Source organism: Denticeps clupeoides, chromosome 8 (genome assembly GCF_900700375.1).
Source record: "Denticeps clupeoides chromosome 8, fDenClu1.1, whole genome shotgun sequence".
NCBI lineage: Eukaryota > Metazoa > Chordata > Actinopteri > Clupeiformes > Denticipitidae > Denticeps > Denticeps clupeoides.
The window spans coordinates 11,655,344-11,677,725 of NC_041714.1; the positions used below are offsets into that span (position 1 = coordinate 11,655,344).

Genomic DNA, 22,382 nt, shown 5'->3' on the forward strand with positions numbered 1-22,382 from the left:
GTGTCCGTCGATCCAATGGGGAGTTAAATATTTGTCACGATGTTCTTTTTTTAAAATGAAATCACACCTTGGGTGCTTCTGCCAGGCTTGTCACTCTGCATTATATCATTTATTCACGTCGTCATTCCTTCACTTTCTTCCACTTGCTTCCGTCCTGTTTTCGTGATGGCAAGAGCAGAAGTCCTCAGGTGACTGAAGTGCAACAGAGGAACGTTTTTCCCTGTAGACACACCAGGGCTGCGACGACAAATAAACTCTACTTTTCAACGACACTCGCGCACCTTACAAACCTCGTATATTTGGTGTCTACGTCACATGCAATAGGTTTTTAAAAGATATATTTTTCCAATCGGCAACGTGTTGAATCGGTTTATTGCAGGAGCTGGTTAAATTATATGTCGTGCACGGTGGGCCTTGCTTAAATAAAAAACACGTGTTGGTTGACTTTGCAGAATCGGCCTTGTGTGAAGTTGTCTGAAGCAGGTGGAGGTTCAGCTGTATCAACGTGGACATGATTGTCGGTAAAAGTGATCGGCGCCGCCGGTCGCCGCTGTCCGTGGTTCTGAAGCGAGAGGAGGTCTCAGACTCGGTTCTAAACTCGTGAAAAAAAAAATCCCGTGGTACATACATATAAAACTTATAAAATAAAATGTAAAAAAAAAACAAAAACACTTTTGGTTAACGGAGAAGACGCCGGACGCTCTCGCCGAGGCGCGCAGACGTCGAAACGCCGACCTTTTAATTTCGTTGACGCCGATCGTTTAAAAAAAAAAAAAAAAGGCGACGAGCTAAATAGCCTGCGCGCGCACTCCATTAAATCATTAAAACAGTCTGTAATAATATCCTCGCAGTCATTATAACGCAATTCCCTCGTCAGAGACATATGCTCGCCTTAAGCGCAGTTTAATCAAATTAGATAGTGCATTACGTCCCCGGGTTTTTTTCCCCCTCTATCGGTATTCATTAAAATTGGCTTGATGATTTATCACCGATCTCTCCGAGGTTTGTCCCATTCATCCGGCATCGCAATAAACGTCATAAACTTGACAAACAGTATGGAAAATAAATTAATTTTCGCGTTGAATGGAGGCAAAAAAAAAAAAAAAACGTCAGGAAGCAACGCACACTTTGAAATATTTATTTATTATGTGAAGATGCAGACAATGACAACATTTCCAATGTGATGCATTGTACAAAGGCGCCTTTAAATCAACACTTCAGACTTCAAATCGTACAAAAACTGAAGCCGGAACAAAAGCAATCGTGTGTTTTACTTTTAACGTTTTTACGCACGATCAGGCTGAAAGAAAAACCCCGCAATAAACGCATTAAACTCACGCACATGTTATGCCTCGATCGCGTACGTATGCTTCCTGAGCTTATTTAACCTACATCTGAACATTTTTACGACAAAAACGTTTCTATCGTCGGGGTCCTGTTTTTTTTCTTTCTTTTTCTCAAGTCTACTCAGCTGATGATTTTGCGTGGCGTTGTGCATTCGCGGCAACTTCTGGAAGGACGATGAGACGCTGACGACGCGCGTTTTGTGGCCGCTAGAGGGCGCCTAAGGACCGAGTGACGCGGGATCGCCTCTCCCGTCCGCGTCTGAAGTAGCACTCAGGAGAAAAAAGTCTGGGTTAAATATCTGGTTAAAATAAAGCACGCAGCTTCTGAAACCTATCTGAGACAATATATATATATTAATATATTTATAGATATATAATTAATAGATCTAGAATAATTTTATTTATGGGTGTTACTGCCATATCTACTCTGGGAATCAAGAATCGCATACAAATGCTGTATTAGTGTGAACTGCTAATTCTACAGATATTAAATAATACCACTTAAAAAATTGCAAATTATGGCACTGAAATAAAAAATGAAAGTCATCAAAATAAACACACGTAAAGTATCATACGTGCAACTTTACAACATTTTTATTATATGACGTGAAAGCCGCGTCTTTTCTAAACCAGCAGAGGTTTGTGTTTCTTTATGGGTTTTGGTGTTTTTTATGCTTTGGAGACGCCGCGCTCCCTCTGACGGCCCCACGCGTTTACGCGCTACGTGAGGGAAGGCCTTCGCGCACCAGATAAACGGTGGGCGTCCCCGGCGTGCGATCCCGGCCTTCTCATTCATCATCATCATAACAAGCGTTTAGTGTAAAAATTAACAACGACGCGACGACGCCGCGCCAACAAAAGCGCGGCCGCGCGTCGCCGGAGATTGATGGGGATCGCGGGACGCGCGCAAGAGGTGTCCGTTTAAATTGAGGGGACGGCGCGGCGACGTTCACGAGAGCCCGGACAGGGGTTCCAGGCGATCAACCAACGGGCTCCGACGACAACTTCCGCGGCAATCCGGACCATTTTATAACGAGCGCACCCCTAGACCACACCGAAGAAATAATTCCCACTGCAGCCTCCCCACACCAACACACACCGTTCCTTTTACTTTATTTTATTTTTAAACCAAGTGCTCAGGTTTATAATTTCAGCCATAGCCAGATAATCCACTTGATTATATCTAATACCTGCCGAAACCCAGATGGCATGCCCACCCATGGCTCGGCGCGATAATGCCACGTCGTGAAATCTAGCCATTAATATTAATTGTCGGTCTGTGAATCTGTGTGAACTCCTAAAGCTCGAAAGTCTTAGGGAAAGGCAAGGCTTTACTTACCAGGGATTTCAAAGGTAATTCCGAAACCCCCCACCCAGCCTTTACTTCGAAATGAGACTCGCACCCCGTTCTTCCTCTCGGGTGCGTAATGGAGGCCGGCCTGCCCTGATTCGACACGTTTGGCAGAATTCGATCAACCTCGCTGCTTTGTAGGAGCTGAAGCGGCTGGTCGAACGCGCCGTGCGTCTTGGAGAGGATTTATTCCGCGCCACCAACCCGTCTCATGGCGGAGGGCACACATCCGTAATACTGTAGCATATGATATATATATGTGATTGACAAATAGAATGATATTACATTTGGTGTAAAAATGCACCAAACACAGATCTGTTTTGGGGGTGGCGTGGGAACACGTTTCCCCAAATGACCATTTTAAACAGGAGTTCAGATAAATCCAACGTCGTGACGGACGCTTCTTTTGCTCTACTGGGTCTGGTGAACTGTATACAAGTTCATGTTAATGAAGTTACATGATCACAGCGCATCACAATATAAAAAAAAACAGCATGGGGATCTTATCCGGGAACAACAAAAGTGACACGTGACGTTGCGACAAGTGTGAAATTATGGCTCACGTTACATGACAAACTGCTCGGCGTGGAAAGAGGAGAGGGTCGCCGACAGGGGCGCGTTATGCGTAAAGGCGACGACAGCACGTGACAAAACGCGCGGCTGACGCGAGACTGGCGTGGGGGCATCGGGGCAGCAAGTGACAGACCGACTTCAACTCGTTTACTCTTCCCAACGTCCAACCAGCATGTCCAGCAGAGTAACATTCGGGTAGCAAGAAAGAAGCAACCCAACAAATCCCCAACATGCCCCGGTTAGGCTGATCTTGTGTGCGTCGGGTGTTTTGGGGCGACTTTTAGGGGACAAGCTGAACCACCACCCAAGTGTCCCCACTCTACTCCCTCCGCGTAAAAAACGGCGAAGGTGGGCTGGGCAGTTCATCACGCACACGCGGTTGGAAAAAAAAACCCTCCCGTTTCAGTGATTTTAGGACTGAAGGAAACAGTGAAGGTAAAAGGGATCGTGGGGAGGAGAGGCTGGAGCATGAAAAGGGGAGCCTGATTTATCGCGTAAAGCCTCTGGTCATTTCCATATATTGAAATGCGCCCATGCGGCCAGCCAGTCAATTTTCTCCGAGCCACTGGCCGTGGAGAGGCGCGTACGTGACCGGGGGGGGGATTTCGCTCCCTTTACCCCCCTTTTGGGGGAGTTCATCGATTTGCGCCTTTACTTTACTGAAATCGTTCTTTTATTAAAACCACAGCAACAACAAATAAAAGTCCACGCACAATTGTGTAGTCACGTAAAAAAAACAACACAGTTGTGTTTACCTGTGTTTCCTTCAGACGTCGGTGAATTTTGGACAGTCACGTGGCTTGTGTCCTACGGTGGCGTGTGTGTGTGTGTATGTGAGAGAGCGAGATAGACAGAGAGAGAGGGAGAGAGGGAGAGAGAGGGGACCCCTTGCGTGTCGGATCTCGCACCGTGGGTTCACATGCGGAGCCGAGTGGAGATGTGGGTGGGAGTCGAGGGTGCGGGGACAGGTCACGTTTGAACCCCACGATCCCACTCCCAGAACCGGCTGGAGAGGCTGTCCACAGTGGCTGACCTCCTTCCACTAAACACACACACACACACACACACACACACACACACACACACACACACACACACACACACACACACACACAGCAGCAGCAGCAACAACAAAACCACACACAGGGCGAAAAGGGTAAAGGTGGGTAAAGGTCACGTGGTCTTTGCTGCAAACGAGTGTGGCCTGAAAGGCATCGATTCCACTCTGACTCGAGAAAAAAGTACATTCTCTCCCCCAACAAATGTAGAGATTCGTTCCAGACATTTACTCTGGGTTGGATCGCGCCGGTCGAGCTCAACTTTTCGCCGTCCACGCTCCTTCCCTACACCCGTGTACACGGCGGCGCGCCGCGGGAAAGAAACACGGGAACCCGCGTAATGTTTCAGCCGATCACCGTGTTTCATCTCTTTATTCAAACCTTTCTCCGAGTGCCCACGTCTTATAATATTATTATTTCAATTTCTAATGCTAATGTGGGATCTCAACAATAAGCATGCGCGACCACGAAAAAAGAACAAAAGACACGAAATAAAAGGTCTCTTTTTTAACGAGGTGGTCGGAGACCCCAGTTCCACGAAACCTGGGGGTGGGGGGGTCTCTCTCTCTCTCACTCACGCGACACGGACAAACAACGCCCGTGGAAGCCCCCCGCACCCCGACGTCCGAGCGAGAGAGAGAGAGAGAGAGAGCCCTACCATGCAGTAACACGTCGCGTGAACTTTGCCCACCTGCGAGAAAAAAAAAAAAAAACCGCGATCACCCACTCACTGGCCACCAATCACGCGTCCGCGCCCGACCTCCAATCCGCGTGGCGGTCTCCTCCTCCGGCTCCCGTCCTATCGATCTCGCCGCTCGTGCGGCCGCCGCCGCCGCCGCCGTCTGCGCGTGTGCGCGCGCGGGCGCGCGTCTTTTTTTCCCGGCGTTCCTCCCTTCATCCCTCCCCGCTCCCGTCGCTGCGTTTTGTTTATAAGCGCGGCGTCTCTTTACGGTGTCGTTATTTAGACTAACCCCCCCCCCCGTCCCCTCCCTCCACCGAACCCGGAACATCTGAAACTTATTACACCGTCGCCCCCCCTCCGTGGGGCTGCTCCCGTGGTCCCTCCGTCAGTGTGGGTGTGTGTGTATCATTGACAACACACGTGAGCTTCCTCGATTGAACATCACCACTAAAAATATATATATATACATATATAAATATATATTTAATAACCATTTATCATGGTTTATATTCCAAGTCTATTCCCTGGGAGGGTGGGGGGCAGTGGCCTCAGTACCCACGCAGACCCCCCCCCCGACCGACCGACCGACCAACCACCGTGCCCTCGCGCGAAACCTGTCCGTCCTGTTCGCGTGCAACCCGATCGTCTCTCGCGCTGCTCGCTTTCATTCCTCCTCTGCCCCCCCCCCCCCCTCCCGTCCGCTCCGTCTCTCTGCCCCGGCAGCGCGTGCGGCTGTGGACTGCGTGACCGGGGGAGAGAGAGAGAGAGAGAGAGAGAGAGAGAGGGAGAGCGGGAGCTGTTACCGCTCCGGAGCCCCTGATCAATGTCCACTGCGACAGCTTCTATTAAACGCCTCTGTCCCCCCCCCGCCCCGCCCCGAGAATCTCATGTCCAGCCCCCCTCGGATCTCCTGTCCAGTGGCTTTTCGTGGTCTGTTTTCCGTACGTCCACCCCCACGCCATGCACCACACACACTGCACACTGCTTTCATTACACATCTCTCTCTCTCTCTCTCTCTCTCTCTCTCTCTCTCTCTCTCCCCCCCACCCGTCCTCTCTCTCTCTCTCTCTCTCGCGCGCGCGCCTCTTATCCGGCCCCCTGATCTTTCTGTCCATTGGCTTCTTCGGGTCTATTTTTCATGTCCAGCCCCTAATGAGTGTCCATTGGTTTTTGTTATTTCCACTCCCTCCTCCCACTCCCCGGCTTTGCCCTGCCCATGTTTTGTATGTCTGTGTCCATCCATCTCCTGACGTTCAAGTTCGCAGGGACGTCACGTCCGCACTTGAACTTGCAGCTCAGGGGGGCTTTTTGCCATTTTTTCATCTCTCTCTCTCTCCCTCTCTCTCCCTCTCTCTTTTTTTTTTTTCCTCCAACAACAACACACACACACACGCGCGCGCACACACACACACAAAAAAGAAAAGCCATGACGGCTATCCCACAATCCATCTTCCTTGCGCCATCTTTGCGTTATTTCTAATTTATTTTGGATGTCAAAGGCATTGATGAAGATATTTTCTCTGGAGTCTCCCTTCTAACCCGGCTCTCCCGATGTGAACCGAGCTGAACGCCGCCGCCAACCACCATGTCTCGCCGCAAGCAAGGCAAACCCCAGCACTTAAGCAAGCGGGATTTCTCGCGTAAGTAGCGACTTGCGTCTCGTTCTTACTATTATTATTTAACAAAAAAAATGATTATTACTACTACTGCTGCTGCTACTGGTGACTGTGGTCACCGGCGTTTCGAGCCGACTCCCGGTTACTTTCGCCCCCCTCCTTCCCCTCCGCGGTCCGGCGCCGCGGTCAGAGTGGACTTCCCACGCGGACCCTTACCTTCCCCGCGCAGCAACTTTCCCCGCGTCCCTCGGCGGCGCGGCCGAGACAGAGACAGGGACAGAGAGAGAGAGACGAAGTTCTTTTTTTTTTTTTTTTAATTCGCAGGGCGCTCCGGCTCGGGTGGCCCCGGTCGCTTCGGCCACTCGGGTGCGCGACAGGGCGGGCGACAAGGGCGACGGTCGGATACGCGCGCGTTACAAAGCAATAGTAATAATAAAAGAAAAGCACCCCAATAATCCAAATAACTCTCGCGGACGGGCTCCCCGACCCCTCCTTCTCCTACTATTTCTGGAAGGTTTTCAAAAAAAAGAGAAAAAAGTGGACGTGGATTTTGATTGGGGAAAAAAGAAATCGCGTGTCCGAATGTTTACAAGTGGCGCGTGTGCGCGGAGCGCGGCGACAATCGTGCGAGAGGCGCATTTATTTTATATTAATATAAAAAAAAAAAAACCCGCTTTCACACGTCCGCGATGCGACGGCGGGGTTTTATTAGCGGGGGGTTTTTATATATTGGAAACTTTGAAGTGCGTCCTCGCACCGAGACAGAAAACATATGTCGTTACGCACGGCGGCCAGCTCTCCTGCGAGCTCCCCTCTTCCTGCGTTTTTTGGGGGGTAAAAGCACACGCGTGGATCCGAGTGGCGCCCCTTTTTTTTTTTACGCGGTTATACCCGGTAGACGGACGCGGTCTGAGGTAAGGGACGAGCCACGTAGCCCGAGACGCCGGGAGACAACGCGGACGTCGCGGTTTTTTTTTTTTTTTTTTTGTTCTTGGCGTTAGGGAATCGACACCATCACGATTTTCTGTCGCAGTTTCACTTTTTTTTTTTCGGCTTCTGGACCCTACGTTCAAATTCGTGGGTGTACATGTTCACCTCGTGAATTTGCCGGGGCGCCGTGTCGGTGTGGCCGGGACGCGGGTGTAAAAACCGGTCAGCCGCCGTTGAATGAAACGCGAAGGGACCCGCGCGGATCTCTTCTCCTGCTGCGTTTTTTTTAAAAAATAAAATATATATAAATATATACACGATAAACACACTTGACACAAACCCCGTGTTGTTGCAACATAGTCGTGGATCGTGTGGCGCGATTGGGTTTCCGCGGCCGCCGGCCTGCGCTCCCGCGCCCCGCCGCTAGGAGGCAGGCGGCGACCGGAGAAAGCGGCGACCCGACCCGGCCACTCGAACCCGATCGCTTTCCGCGCCACGCCAATCTGCATATTTCACGATGGGGTTTTATTTATTTATTTTTTAATCTGCGGGTTTTAGGAACGCGTGATAACGCGAGGTGGTCAAAGCTCCCCCCCTCCCGCTCACAAAACTCTCCTCAAATACTTTCTTTTATTCTGTTTAAAGTTTCTTACGACAAATGACAGAAAGAGTCCTCGTAGTGTAGTTGTAACTGTTTTACAACTAAAACTCAGTTTCAGCCGCCGTCAGCAGAGGATGCATATAAATTCTTGCCATAAATCACCCTCAAATAATTACTCCTATGGCGATTTCTGAAGGGTGGAATGCTTTTTTTTTTTTTTTTTTTTTTTACAATTTTATTTCAAACCGATATCTTATTCCCCCCCCCTTTTTTAAATGTCGTTTATGTCTGATTGAGTACCAGGGATCTAGTCAGATGATCTTTTTGCTTTTTGGAATAGCTTTGTTTCAGTTTTACGCACTTTTAAAATATCACGCTAGATTAAAGCATTTATCAAACCTCTGAATTACATTTATGTCGGACTTTGGTGAATAAAAAAAAGACCCTTGTTTTAAGCCATTACTTTTTTTTCGTCTCATTTGAATACATTTGAATAGCAATTCTCCTCGTACGGTTCGTTTATACAAACTACAATCACAACGTGCTTTTTATTCACGTTCTTCATTTTTTTGCATACATTACTCGTTAGAGACCGAAGGCGCTGTGTGACGGAGGGGGGGGGGCGAGGAATAAGATCTTTTATTGTTATTATTATTATTTATGAAGACGGTGATGCAGGAAACCGCGGCGTGGATATGAAAATGTCGGACGGACGGAGGAGGCGCAAACTTTGACCGTGACCCGCGACGAGTGGCAGGATCGCGGGGTTTCCGGGGTGGAAGTGGGGGTGGGGGCAGCTGCGGAGCCCGCCTGCGCGTTATCGCCACGCCGTCTGGGACTCCTCCATATCTGGTCTGGGGGGGTGGGCAGAAATACATTTAACCTCAGTTTTTTTTTTTTTTTAAAATATTGTTATTATTATCGTCGTCGTCAAAATCTGTACCAATCACCACCGGGCAAAATTAAATTCTATTTTTGTGACTCTCAGTGGTTTTAGGCTCATTAAAATATGAAATTGGCAGCTTAGTAAAGAAGGTCAAGACGTTGAGCCACTGGGAAGCGCGGCGCTGTCGCTCCCGGTGCCGTGGGCTCTGTGCGTAAAAACCAAATCCCGCCGGCCGTGCGTCCGATCCACTCCGACCCCGACCCCGACCCACGCGTCTCGGCGTCTCGGCGAGTCTCGGGAACGCGAGGGGGGGTCCTGCGGTCTCCACACATGTGCTGGACACATTTTGAGCCAGGTCCTCCCTTTAAGACGCGTGGAACTTCGGACCAGACCGAACAGTGAGCCTGAAAGCAATTCATTTTAAACACACATCATAAGCTTGATGTTTCTTTCCATCCGTTTTTACGGACACAGTCATAATAAACTAACCCGCATATTCTTGCTTTTTTATTTGAGGACAGCAGTCTGTATAAAAATGCTTCTTGCCAGATGTGTTAACATTGCTTCACACGTGACATACATTTCTGCCATATTGGCTTTTGTTGTTAGTCCATTTGAAACAAGACCGGTCCGGAACCGTGACGCGGTCAAGGCCTCTCCGTTGAAACAGAGGCAGGATGTTGCTCCTTGACTTTGATGCCTTGTGGAGTCTTGCTGATGTACACTGCAACATCTCGCTTCTAATTTTCCCTCTGTCTCTCTCTCTCTCTCTCTCCCTCTCCCACTCTCCCTGTTCTCGCTCCCTCCGTCTTCGCATGTGTCGTCCCTTCCCCGCGTGCAGCCGAGCCCCTGTCAGCCGTTCTCTCGGAGGAGAGGCAGGAACACCGAGGGCTGGTGCAGATCGCTCCGGACGGGGACCAGGACCTGCTGACGTGTGGCCAGTGCCAGATGAACTTCCCTCTCGGGGATATCCTTATTTTTATTGAGCACAAGAGGAAGCAGTGCAATGGCACCCTGTGCATGGACAAGGCCGTGGATAAGGCGCCATCACCCCCGCGTGGCGAGTTAAGGAGAGCCTCCAACCCCGTGGAGGTGGGCGTCCAGGTCACGCCAGAGGACGACGACTGCTTATCCACGTCCTCCCGAGGAATTTGCCCCAAGCAGGAGAACGTTACAGGTAAACCGGCTGCGGGATGGCGGAATCGCGGAAAGGGAAAGAAAGCGTCTCGGCGTGGGGTGGGGGTGGGGGGCGGGGCTCGTCGCCCAGGCACATGGACATCAAAAGTGAGAAGTGTGTGAAGGGATGCCTGTGGTTCACACCCTCGCACACTCGCGAGCGGGTTGGTGGGGTGCGTGCTGGGCGGATGAATAGGCCACAGACCGTACACACATGTTCCCTCTCTGCAGGGCTTTGCCGTTCCTTGGAGAGATGGGAAAGATCCCAAGGCTTGAGCTGCGGAGACGGATATCAGTGCGCCGAATGTGGCCGGAGGGTGTGTGTGTGTGTGTGTGTGTGTGTGTGCTGGAGGCACTTATTCCAGCTTGACCACATTGTGAAAACGCCATTGTGCAAAAAAACAAATTATGAACCAGCATCGGCTTGCGCTCTAACGTCTGTTTTTGAGAGCCGGAGATAAAAAGCATTCCTTGTTATGATTTATTATCATTTGCTCATCAGTGTTTGGTGTCGCCCTGTCCTTTTTTTTTTTTTTTTGGACTGGGTGGGATTTGGTAATAATTGAAATCAGGCTTGTGTCGTAGATCACAGTGGCCTGTGCGCTCAGTTGTGGCGCGTCACACTGCTGCTGTCCCCCTCTTGTCATCCCACATCGCTTTTCAGTTGGATATAATATGGATATAATACATATTATGTCCAGTGTTTACTACCCTGAAATAAAAAGGAATTGAACTCGCTGTTTTGTGATTGGCGATTGGGTATGATGGGTGTGTCCTCAGAGGTGCCCAGAGATGGGGACGGTAGGCCGGTAGAGCAGAAAAGACCCCGTGGGTGCTGCAGTGGGTGGGGGGCGTTTAAAGAAGCCCCACATCCTTGCTGTGTCCACAGCCTCATGGGAAATGCCTCTCTGTGCTACTCAGACCCTCTCATGTGGTTTCCACAGATGTATCATGATTTCATTGTGGTCTCCACGCAGCCACATCTTATCCCAACGAATGTATGCCTGCAGATTTTCACTTTCTTACTAAAATGAATAAAAAAAAAGACATAAAGCTGTAGAGCAAAAATGAAAAGGCAGAGCCATCCGGCTGTTTTCGGCCGACAAGGTAACCTCGTTTATTTCATTATCTGTTGCAGTTTTTCTTCTTCTTCTTCTTCTTCTGTTCGGGTTTTAAGTACCATTTTAATTAGCGTGAGCTTCCAGCGGTTGCCTTGCCTGTTAGGCCTGGGAAAAAAAAGTGAACTGCAGCGGAGGGCCGGACAGGGCAGTTTATAAACAGCTGCATAAAGCCTCCCCGGGGTCCGCACAGTTAAATGGTGACCCCGCGGTGGCCATCGGGCCGGCCCGCCGCTTTCGCCCAGCCATTCGCCGGGCTGTATACCTGCCCCAAGTGCTCTTTGTTCCGTCCCTGGAAACGTGACGCCGGCGCGGGACCCCGCCGCATTGTATGTGCGCGCCAAAGTAAGATGCGTGTGAGTCCCCCCCCCCCCACCACCTCCCCTTCCCTCACATTAAGGTTCACTCTGGCCTCCTTCAGAGGATCGGGTTCCAGGAAGCGCCTGGGCTGGGTCAGGCCCATCAACAATCATTTGCACTTGACCTTCCTTCTGGGGTAATTATTGGCTGGTGGGTTCAAGGATGAAGTAGTTCCCAAAGTCTTCTCCGTTGCATTATGGAGGGAAGTGGCTTTAGGGGACGAGAAAAAAATAAAAATAAATACCTGATGGAGTGGATTTGAATCAAGAGGGCATGTGGTCGGCTCCAGGATAGTGAAGCCGACGCGTGCATCAGATTCATTGGTGTTTTAATGGATATTAGAGCTAACCAGGGTCGTGGGTGTCTGGTTAACCCATTTGTTTTAAAGATGTTGATGCAGTTTCAGCACAAATTATACAATCCATTTAAGCACGCCGGCTATTGCGCACAGGCGTTGTGTCCCTGTCAAGCCTCTAAACTGGGTCATTAAGCTCATTTACATCATAATGTAAAAGGGTTCGGATGATGGCGTGGGGTCACTGGTATTATGTGTGTTGTTATTTATTTTTTTATTTTCATAAAAAAAATGTTTTAATGTGGGGTGGACTTCAACAGCTCCTTAACATATTATTTAATCAGCCGCCACGGCGGAAAGGGAACGGTGATATTAATTAGTCGTGTTACTGATGGCTTCAGATATAGCGTGTAACGTCTTCAGGGACGGAGTGTGGATGTTGTGCAAAGCTCTTCTTCTGGCGCCAACGTCTTTGTCTGTGGGTGCGAAGGGCTGAAAGGGTGAGATACAGTAGGTTAAATAGTGTCCCCCATTGTCCCTGTCACACAATAGGGCTCACAAAAGGGCATTTAGGGTGCCTTGTTATTGTTACTGTTTGTAATATTAGTCAGTTATTTGTACAGCGGGTCTCAATAACAAAACGGCGAACAAAAAAACTCTCCTCCAGTGACCCAGCCATCGCCGTGCTTCTTATATACAACCTAACACAATTTGCGTAGAATTACAGAGCAGAGCCACTCCTGTGCAGCTACCCCTGTGGCAAGTATTACTCTTGTAGCTGATATTTTCTCTAGAAAATTATATATGATATTGCATAAAAACCTCTAAATGATGAATGTATTACACGTTGTGTTTTGTCCCAGTTTCAGCACAAGACTGTAGGTGTATGCGGGAGCCACTGTATTAGCAGCGCGCAATTATGCTGATGCTCTTACGTAAGACATTTCATTTAAAATTGAAAAGCGTAATCGTCATCATCATCATCATCGCTGTTATTATTAGAACTGGTGGCCAGGTGTTGTGAGGGAACAGGAGGGGACAGAAAGGTCTCCATCCAGGGGCCGCTGGATGCACATGACCAAACATGGAGTGCTCCTTGCGTGATGTAACATCCGTATTTACATACAGCACGGCTCTGTTTCGCCAGACGAAAAGCAGTACCTGTCATGGTGGAATGGGCCCTGTGCAGGAAGAGTCCCCACACGCTGCTGCAAATTGGCCGTGCATCCTGGGGAAGGGGGCCCGGTCCCAATCCCCCCACGCCCTAGCCAGGCATCGGGGGTAATCGACGCTGCAGCTCCGTCGTCCCCCTCCCCGCCCTTCCCAAAATCCTGGCCCTCTCCCTCTGCTCCCCTGCCCACCCTCGCTGTGTCATTTTAAATATGGGCCTTTAGCGAGTTCTGCTCCCCCAACTGTGCCACATATTCTATTAATCCCTAAATGAGATTATGCACCCAGTCCCGACATTCGCTGGCAGCGCGGAGCGAAATAAAGGCAGGTTGTTAATCTTAAATTGCGATGTCCCTTTTATCACGCGGACACGTGCCAGAGCTGTGGGCCGGTGTGAACACCGGACACATTACCCTGATGATAATGGTATTGCTATTGTTTCGGCCCTTCGTCCGGATCGTTTTTTTTTTTTTTGTTTTTGGCAAGTTGCGAATCGAAATATTCAAAGTAACGTACAGCACCCTTCTGTTTTTAAAGTGCGATGTCCAAAAATATGTCGATGTGACAGATGGAATTTGTGTTGGCTTTTGAATGCCAGTTTTTTTTTACGAGGCTGTCCAGTTCGGCGGGGGCGTCCTTTTCGGACCAACACAGTGATGCTTAACAGACCTCGATACGATAATTGTTTTTTAAACACCTTTTTTTTTTTTTTTTTTTTTTGGTTGCATAAATTACATTCTGCAGCATCCAAAGAGCCCCACTCTCTTTGGCCCCCTCCTCCTTCTCTCCCTCTATCTCACTTCAAGCCACATGGCGGTCGCGGCTTCTTCTTCTTCTTCTTTTTTTTTTTTTGCAATCAATGTAAATCAGGCACAGCCAATTAATACTGAATCAATTACACTACATGCCATTGCTTGGCGTCTGAGCTGCGAGCAATTTTCTGCGTGAAAATGCGACCCAGATGACTGGCTTAACAAAGACCACAGCAATTTTGAGCCATTATTATTATTATGACTTTTTTATTGTCTACTCCTTCCTTTCTCTTCTCCACCCCCTTCTTCAAATCACCCACATCTTTCGAGCGCGACCGCCTGTCATGACGGCGATTATCTTCGGAGTGTTAGTCTTTGTTTCTGACCAGGGGTCACGTTTTTCTTGGGGTGTACATTTCTCAGTTGGAGGGTTTGAAAGGGAAGTGATGTCACCTGGTATGTGAGATATTGTCGAACTAAACTAGAGTGAAGAGAAATCCGTTTGAAGCTTGTGTGTGGGACGTGTGTGTGTGTGTGTGTGTGTCTGAATGTGCGCGTGTGAAGTAATTGAATAAATTCTGAATTCCTCTGCTGGTTAGACACTGGGAAATGCAGTAGGAGATGTAACGGCCGGCTGTAAAGTTGAAAAAGCCTTTTATTTCGCCGTGGCAACGGCGGTGGATCCTCTGCCCTGCTATCTGTGGCTGAATGCACAGCGGCGCCCACACGGTCCCTGTTTAGCTGCGTCTACCCTCTCGCTTCATCCCAGTCTGAAAAATGAATTATTAGGAAGCTGTCCAAAGGTTCGCGTCATAGTCCCGCGGTTCTGATGTTGCTCTATGAATATGTATGTAAATAGCGGTTGCTCTTTAATTTTCTAAAGCTGTGCATTTGCCTTTCCCCCCTTTATTCCTTTTTCACCGATTTAATTTATTCGTTCCAGAGGTTTACAATTTCTCAGCCTCTATTTTGGAGAGGAGTACTGAGGAGCAGGCCTCTCAAGTGTGTGTGTGTGTGTCTGTGTATTGTTGTGCTCTGCCAGAAGACCCATCTGTAAATATCAGTGTCCCAAAAATCAGAAAACGGACGAGCCAGTCTGCGACGGTCCGAAATGTCATGCCGTGGGCCGGACGCGGTGGGCCGGACGCGGTGGGCCGGACGCGGTGGGCCGGACGACCTCCATCTCAACACTGAGACATGATGGGGTGAAAGGCGGGAATTCTGCATACAAAACCATGCATTCTGTACTTATCGAAATGTACTCATCATTTTTCAGTTGCAGTCAGTACATGTCCCGTTCGTCTTTGTGCATGGGGACATGGGTAGTCTACGATGGCAGTAATGGATGCTGTTTAATTCTCTTGGATTTATTCTCGCGTCACCTCAGACCTCACTGTTTTATCAATCGTGCCGCCCCTTGCTTTATTAGTTCATAACAAAACAGCAACAACTTATAATAGGACGCCGACATATTTGTTTGTAGCCCGTAGCACGAGCGCAGAAAAATCTAATCTACCTCCACCTACCTGTTTCAGTTTTTCTGGGAGTGGTTCTGGTGGAGGACGGGCACAGCTCACAGGAAACAAAGGTATTTAGCAGCCAGCCGTTCCCTGACTGGCATCATGCCACCCTCCCCCCAGCCACCAAACCCAACGTGAGCCCCCCCCGCCCCTCCCCACCCGCCGAACCAACACTGTTGAGTGTTAGCTGGAACCCCTCCTCTCCTCACCCCTGCCCGGACAATGGCGTCCTTTTTTTTGGGGGGGGGGGGGGCGTGAGGAAGGAGAGGCGTCGCTGCTGAAGCGTCTGCTCATTCATGCCGATCTGCTGATCTCCTCTGGAGAAAGGCGCTCTGAATAATTGCTCACATGTGTACTGTGCTGCATGTGTGTGTGTGTGTGTGTGTGTGCACCATATGTATATTATGTTTTTTAAACTCACAGCGGTCAGAATTGATTGCTGCTCATGTGCTTGGGTGTTTCTCGTTTGCAAATGAAAGGCAAAAAAAGAAAAGAAAAAAAAAAAAAAAGAAAATTTCTCTCTTTTATTGTTGGCCAAGCTTTTCTGCTGGATATAAAAAGGTGGTTGTGGCTTTAATTGCCTCTTTCTGCAGAAGGCGTAGGAAAAAAAAAAACGTCAGTCAGGTACTCCCTTGCTACGAATGGGTTTAATTCTGTATTGTAATGGCTGAGTTGCACGCCGTGTGTGTGTTTGTGTGTGTATACAGCAGTGTGTCTATGTCCATGCATCAATCTGTGAGTGTGTGTGTGTGTGTGTGTGTGTGTTCTTATTGATGCAGGTAACAGGATGAATGTTTTTTTTTAATGCATATTTTAGCCTCGCTGTAAAATTATTCTAATCCTGCTATCCTGCTTGTCCTGATTTAGTGTGTATGTGTATGTGTGTGTGTGTGTATGTGTGTGTGTGCATTAGAGCACCACACGATGTAGTCAGTCCTACTGGGTCCTGTCATATCGCAGCTCTCAAATTATGTCAGATGTCTGAGGAAAAAAAAGTGTCTATAAAAATGTTTATGTACTACAAAGCGTATTTATAAATCCCGGCGGATTAAAGGCTGGCTGCTGCTGAATTGCTGGCCTTTTTCTGTTGCCCTGTGTGCCTCTGTGTGTGTGTGTGTGTGTGTGTGTGTGTGTGTGTGTGTGTGTGAGAGAGAGACAGTAAAAGGAAGACGATTTGCTCACATTACTGTCTGTGTTCATGTGTGTGTGAAGAGTAGCATGTGTTTGTGTGTAATAAGTGGGTGTTTTTGTGTGCGATGGGCTGTTTAAGGAGCACCACTGCCCTGTGTGTGTGTGTGTGTGTGTGCAAGTGAGCATGTTTACACGGCAGGCGTGCGTGTGTGTTTGCATTTATGAGAGGCCCGTTTGGGTGCTGGGGTGAACATGAAAGGGTGTGGGAGTTGGCAGCGGAGCCGCAGGACATCCCCAGGCAGACCATGCCAGAGGAAAAGCTGGCACCGAGCTGGGCTGCAGGCGAGCCGGGGGGTGGGCCGGGCTGGAGTAGGATACGGTGGAGTGGGGTGGTCCTCTGTGGTCCTGGCTGCACACTGGACATTCCTGCTCTCACTTTACTTCCTTCAGCTGCAGAGTGGTGCAAGCTGTTGGCCACTAAATTGCCTGTACACACACACACACACACACACACACACACTTAAGGACGGAGGCACACGTTCCAAGTCAGGTTAATAGTTTTTTACGTATTTCTGTAAATCGCAACCTGTAAAACACAGGGGCTGCATTTTTTATTTGTGCACCACAGTCTGTATCCTTTGGTTCTCACACACAGACATTTACACAAAATACAACAGAAGGATATCTTGGCGCTGCTTAGAAATCAAAATTTCACCACAAACTGACAAATAATTCAAAAGTGATAACGTTTTATTAACATTTTATTATTCCTGAAAACCGCTGACCATATCAATTATTGTAGTCAAATTGACTTAATCAACATGATTATTTGTCATATTGAAGCAGGCCCTGGTGGAGTGTGGAACGCTGTGCTTTTTGCGGCGTAATGTAAGTGTAGGTCTTGTCGCGCTGGCCTCAGATCAGATCGTTCTGGATCTCGGCTGGCCTGGTGCATTGCATCCACGGTCCTCGGCCACTCTGTGGTGGATGTGCTGCGACCTTGAAGATATCTGCCGTCTGCATGCTCCAAGTTCGCCAGCCAAGGCGCTCAATATAATCAATTCATTTAGGCTCTAATGGTTACAAATGGCAAAAATGGAGTCTCTGTAGAGGCACGGAGACCCCATCAGAGGCATGTCTTTCTTTCTTTCTTTCTTTCTTTCTTTCTTTCTTTCTTTCCTTGTACAACAAGGCATGATGTTACATTCACTTCTAAGGCTGTCCATTGTGCGCTAATCAAAAAGTCTTCACCAAGCTCAGACACATTCGAAAAATGAACCAAAAGTGGTGTTTAAATACTAGATAAATAATCTCTGCCCGCACCGGCCAAAGACCAGCTCATAAAATGCCCTGTGAGTTTTAACCCCCTCCCTGGGGCCTGGAGTGAGGTGTGTGCGTGTGTGTATGTGTGTGTGTGTGTGTGTGTGTGTGTTGGGCGCTTGCCTAGCCTCTGACTATGTGTCTGTGTTGGGTGTGTGCCTGATTTTAGTGTGTGTGTGTGTGTGTGTGTGTGCGAGAGTGTGAGTTTTTGCTGGATTCTCCAGCCGTTGAAGCCTGCCAGAATATGCAGAGAGTGACACAAGGTCTGGGACTGAAACCTACAGCAGAAACAAATAACGCAAAGTTGCGGTCGTGGAACTGTCTTTTTTTTTGCACAATTATAATGTGAGTCGAACGCATTAGAAAGACTTTTTAAAACATCAGCCCTGCTGCCAGCAGTCACGTTCGCTGCTACCTGTACGACGCGAGATTTCACCCACCCCAAAACAAATATTTGATCAGCAGCATCTGCACTGGCAGCACGCAGGGGTGTAAGGCAACGCAATTCTGCAACAATTAAACTATATTCATCGGCATTCGTAGCTAATGTGATTGTAGACATTGAAATATTTTTCCTGTGCAAAAAAATGAATGTACATCAAACAATATGGTTTGTATAGTTCTAAACCAGAACAAAGTTTTTTTTATTTAAGTTTTGAAAAAAAAAAAAAAAACACCTGAAGGTATCATCTGGCTTTCGAATGCCACCTCAGTTACCAACAGCTTTATTAGCAATTCGAACACGTAACTTGTCGTGTCAACAGCATTTACTGTTCGCCTGTGCAAAAACTTTCTCACTTCAATTCTCTTTTTGTTAGAGTGAAGGGCAGGACCCGAATTACTTCGGTACTTTCGTTTGTGCGTGTCTGCACACCTTGTCAGACCAGCTCCTGCGGCCGCCATTCTTTCGGCATCGCCCCCGGCTCGAACCGTTCTGGCAGAGAGACAGAGCGTCCTGTTTGTACAGTGGAATAATTCCTCCCTGGGTCAGGTGACTTTGTGGTGACCCCTCGTAGGACAGTCTGTCACAGAACTGGCTTCCCGTCTGCCAATAAGCCAACTGATGTATTTTTAGAGGCGCTGACCTGATCACACACAGGTTGCGTTAGGAGATACGTCGAATCGGCACAGGCTGGATATTTGGCCTATTTCAGGATAAATCGGCTCAGTCCCTGTCATCGCTATAAAAGCCAAACATCCCCTCTGGCCCTCACCTCTATTGTTCTTGATTATGGTTGATTAATTTATCAATATCGTGATGAATATTCTGGTCAGATGGATTTTACACTAACTGAAGTGAAACTGGAATAATTCACACGGACAATTCTAGGGTTCCTATTGCAATTTTCTAATTAGTTCAACCACCAGCTACTACTAAATAATATAAATGATCAAATGTAACATATTATAAATATACAGCGTTATTACCCTGCATGGCTGTAGATATTCTGCCATCAGACTGGTGAATTTAAATGCCTCCGGAGGACGGCGTCCCGGTCACCGGGAAAGTTGATGAAGTCCAGGTGTGAAATGTGTTAAGGGGCGGGGCCTCGGCTATCTCAAGCAGCCATTATTTCAGTGATAATTGTACACACTGGCGCAGTCCCCACTGCGAGACCCGGGCTGCATACTGAGGGATTGGGTGGCTGCTGTTGTGGAGTTGTTAACGAAACTTGTGCATGCACACACACACACACACACACACACACGCATGCATGCATACGCATATGCACAGACACACACACACACACCCACACAAAAAGCCCCTACTTCCTGACTGAATCTTACTGATAATTTGCTCAGGCTCATTTGAATTTTAAGCACTTCTTTAATCTTCAAAGCCTAAATTGCTTTATGAATATGCATGGTGTGGGCAGACTTTAGTTCATTACCTAGTTGTAAATTCTAATGACCATTAGGTCCTCTCAGTAATTGCCAATTGTTTTGCATTTTTGATTGGCCTATTACCATGTGCATTCCGAGCACATCAGCATGGCCTGTCAGACCTTCTGAAAGAAAGTGTGTGTGTGTGTGTGTGTGTGTTCAGGACTTGCCAATACAAAAGAGGAGGGAGCTTTGAAGGAAAAAATGTGGAAATTGCTCATATTTCTCACATTTTCTTGGAGTTTTGGGAGAAAAGAGGATGATGTAAATTAAAGCAGCATTTTGTGTGTGAAGATTGACATATTTAATTTACATGATGATTCTGCTCCCCTTCATTAATGCACTTTTTTTTTTTCTCACCCCGGCCGCAGTTAATCACTTTTGATCAGAGCCTCTCCGCCGGCGCTCCGCTGATTCCGAGGGGTGGTATGGGGGCGCACGTGCTTCCGCGGCCAAGCTACCTGCACCCCGCCCAGTCCGGCCTGCTTCCTCTCCTCGCCGCGGGTGGCTTATTTACGTCCAGAGCCGTCCGGCGCTCAGCCTCCTCCAGCGGGCGTGGGCCTTCGCCGCATAAAGCACAGCAGACAGCCGCTGTCACTTCTTTATGTCCTCCCCCTCTCCCCTTTGAGGAAGCAGATGTTGGACACCTCCTCCCCCCAACGCTGTCTTGCTGCAAATCTAAACCGATGCTGTAGCAGAGAGTGATTTGTCTCTTTGAGAACGTTCCTCTGTTAACATGGTGAAAATTAAAAAAAGGAAACACGCAGGCAGACGCACACACACATAGAGGAGATTAATTAAATCTTTCAGCACGTCGTTTTGTCCTTCTACGTGTGGACATGTGGCTGTAGAGCGTCCCCATTTGAAAAATGCTCATACCCAGAGACCCATATGGACACACACAAACACACACACACACCCTCATGGACATCCTCACAATATCCACACCCACACATTGTGACACACATGCAAACAAACACATTCTGTAGAAAATCTGCAAAAAAAAACAAATCTTGCATCTGTAATTGTTGGGGAAAAGAGGAGCGGGAGGAGATAGAAAGCGGAGAAGTCAATCAAATAAATACATGCTCAAGCAATAATGAGCACAGACAGTTAAAGAGGTTAGAAAAAAAATTACAGTAAATAAATAACTAAATAAATAAATAAAAACAACAACAAAAGGGTTACTCTTTCCTCTTTTGGTCCCTTCGTTTTTTCCATTGGTATTTATTTTTCTCAGCAGCAAAATGCTTCAAGGGGGAAAAAAGCTGAAACCTACATTGTGATGAAAAGGAATTCTTAATCAGGGAAAAAAAAAATAAGTAGTGTTGCTCGCCGAGCGCCTCTCTAATGGACGTGCTGGATGTCGGGGCGGTGGTGTTGGTGGGATTTTGGGGGGTGGGGGTGGTGGATGTGCGTGCTCCGCGGGGACACAGCAGGCACTGTTTCCTCGGGACTCTTTTAGCCCTTCCCTGGCTGCGAGCACGCTTCAAAGTTGTTAATATTCAGCTGGGAAACTGTATCCAGAACACAAATAAATTATTAAGTGCATGAACTTTTTAGGCAGTAAGATGAACTGATGGGGCACATCTGTGAGATCCAGGGTCTTTTTTATTTGTGTGTGTGTGTGTGTGTGAGTGTGTGTGTCGAGAGGATCTGCCCTCTCCGACTTCCCAGCCTCTGGTCTCCGGCCAAGGGCATGCATAATTGATTCCACACGCGCTATCATTTTCTTGATGTAATTGCCTTAGTAAGATATGATGAAATCTAATGGATCATTTATTGTTCTAAAACGGGTAAAGAAACGGTAAAACGGCGCTGGAGTTTCGGGCCTCCTCTGCCAGCGGCGGGGCGAGCCGGGCCAGTCTGTGGGGTTTTGCCTGTCTTGGCCCTGCCAACGTCCCGCTGCTGCCCGTAGCCCAGAGCTGCGGTGCGGGCTGATTAGCCTTCTCTGCTCTGTGATGAGCTGACCAGAAAACCATGCCAAATTCTCCCCCCTCTCCTCTTTTCTCCGTCCTTCTCACCATCGCTCAGACCATACACACAAATACAGTATCTGTTCAGCTCCCTCTCCCACGTTAGATCCGTCTCCTTTCTTTTTCTTCGAGAGTGGCTTTTGTTCCGTCCACTCTCTCTCTCTCTCTCCTTCTCTCTCTCCCTCTCTCTGTGCTCCTCTAGGATGGGCAGATGTCCCGCTCTGATAGAGCTGTTAAGCGGACACAGGGCCCGGCTCTGTTCCGACCCCTTCTGATGTTTGTTTTGCGAGTGAGATGTCCTGTTCAGCGTCCTGGACTGGATGCCGCAGGGATCTACCTGCCTGATCGCTCTTTCTCTGTGTGTGTGTGTGTGTGTGTGTGTGTGTGTTTGTGTGTGTGTGTGTGTGTGTGTCGCCTGACAGCTTGAGATCCTGGCGAAGCCACCGGACTGTTTGTTTCTCAGCGGGGGTTGTGAACCGTGTCTGTCTGTGCTCTGAACAGGAACTTATTCCCACCGGCCGGGCCGGGCCGGGCCCCTGCGCCGCTCAACGCCACATCCCCCACTCTCTCTGTCCTCTGTTTTTGCTTTAAGACACAGGATGTCCTCACTGCAGATATGTGTTAGTAGCACCCGTCG

General features: G+C 48.4%; 1 protein-coding gene across 1 annotated transcript in view; it reads left to right on the top strand.

Moving 5' to 3' along the window:
- Positions 1 to 6,203: 6,203 nt before the first annotated feature.
- Positions 6,204 to 22,382, top strand: part of bcl11aa (BCL11 transcription factor A a) — a 51,105-nt gene continuing 34,926 nt past the window's right edge. The window contains exons 1-2 of the mRNA XM_028990000.1: positions 6,204 to 6,650; positions 9,885 to 10,220. Coding sequence (XP_028845833.1) covers positions 6,596 to 6,650; positions 9,885 to 10,220 — 391 coding nt within the window. The 5' untranslated portion in view covers positions 6,204 to 6,595. The remainder of the gene's footprint in view (positions 6,651 to 9,884; positions 10,221 to 22,382) is intronic.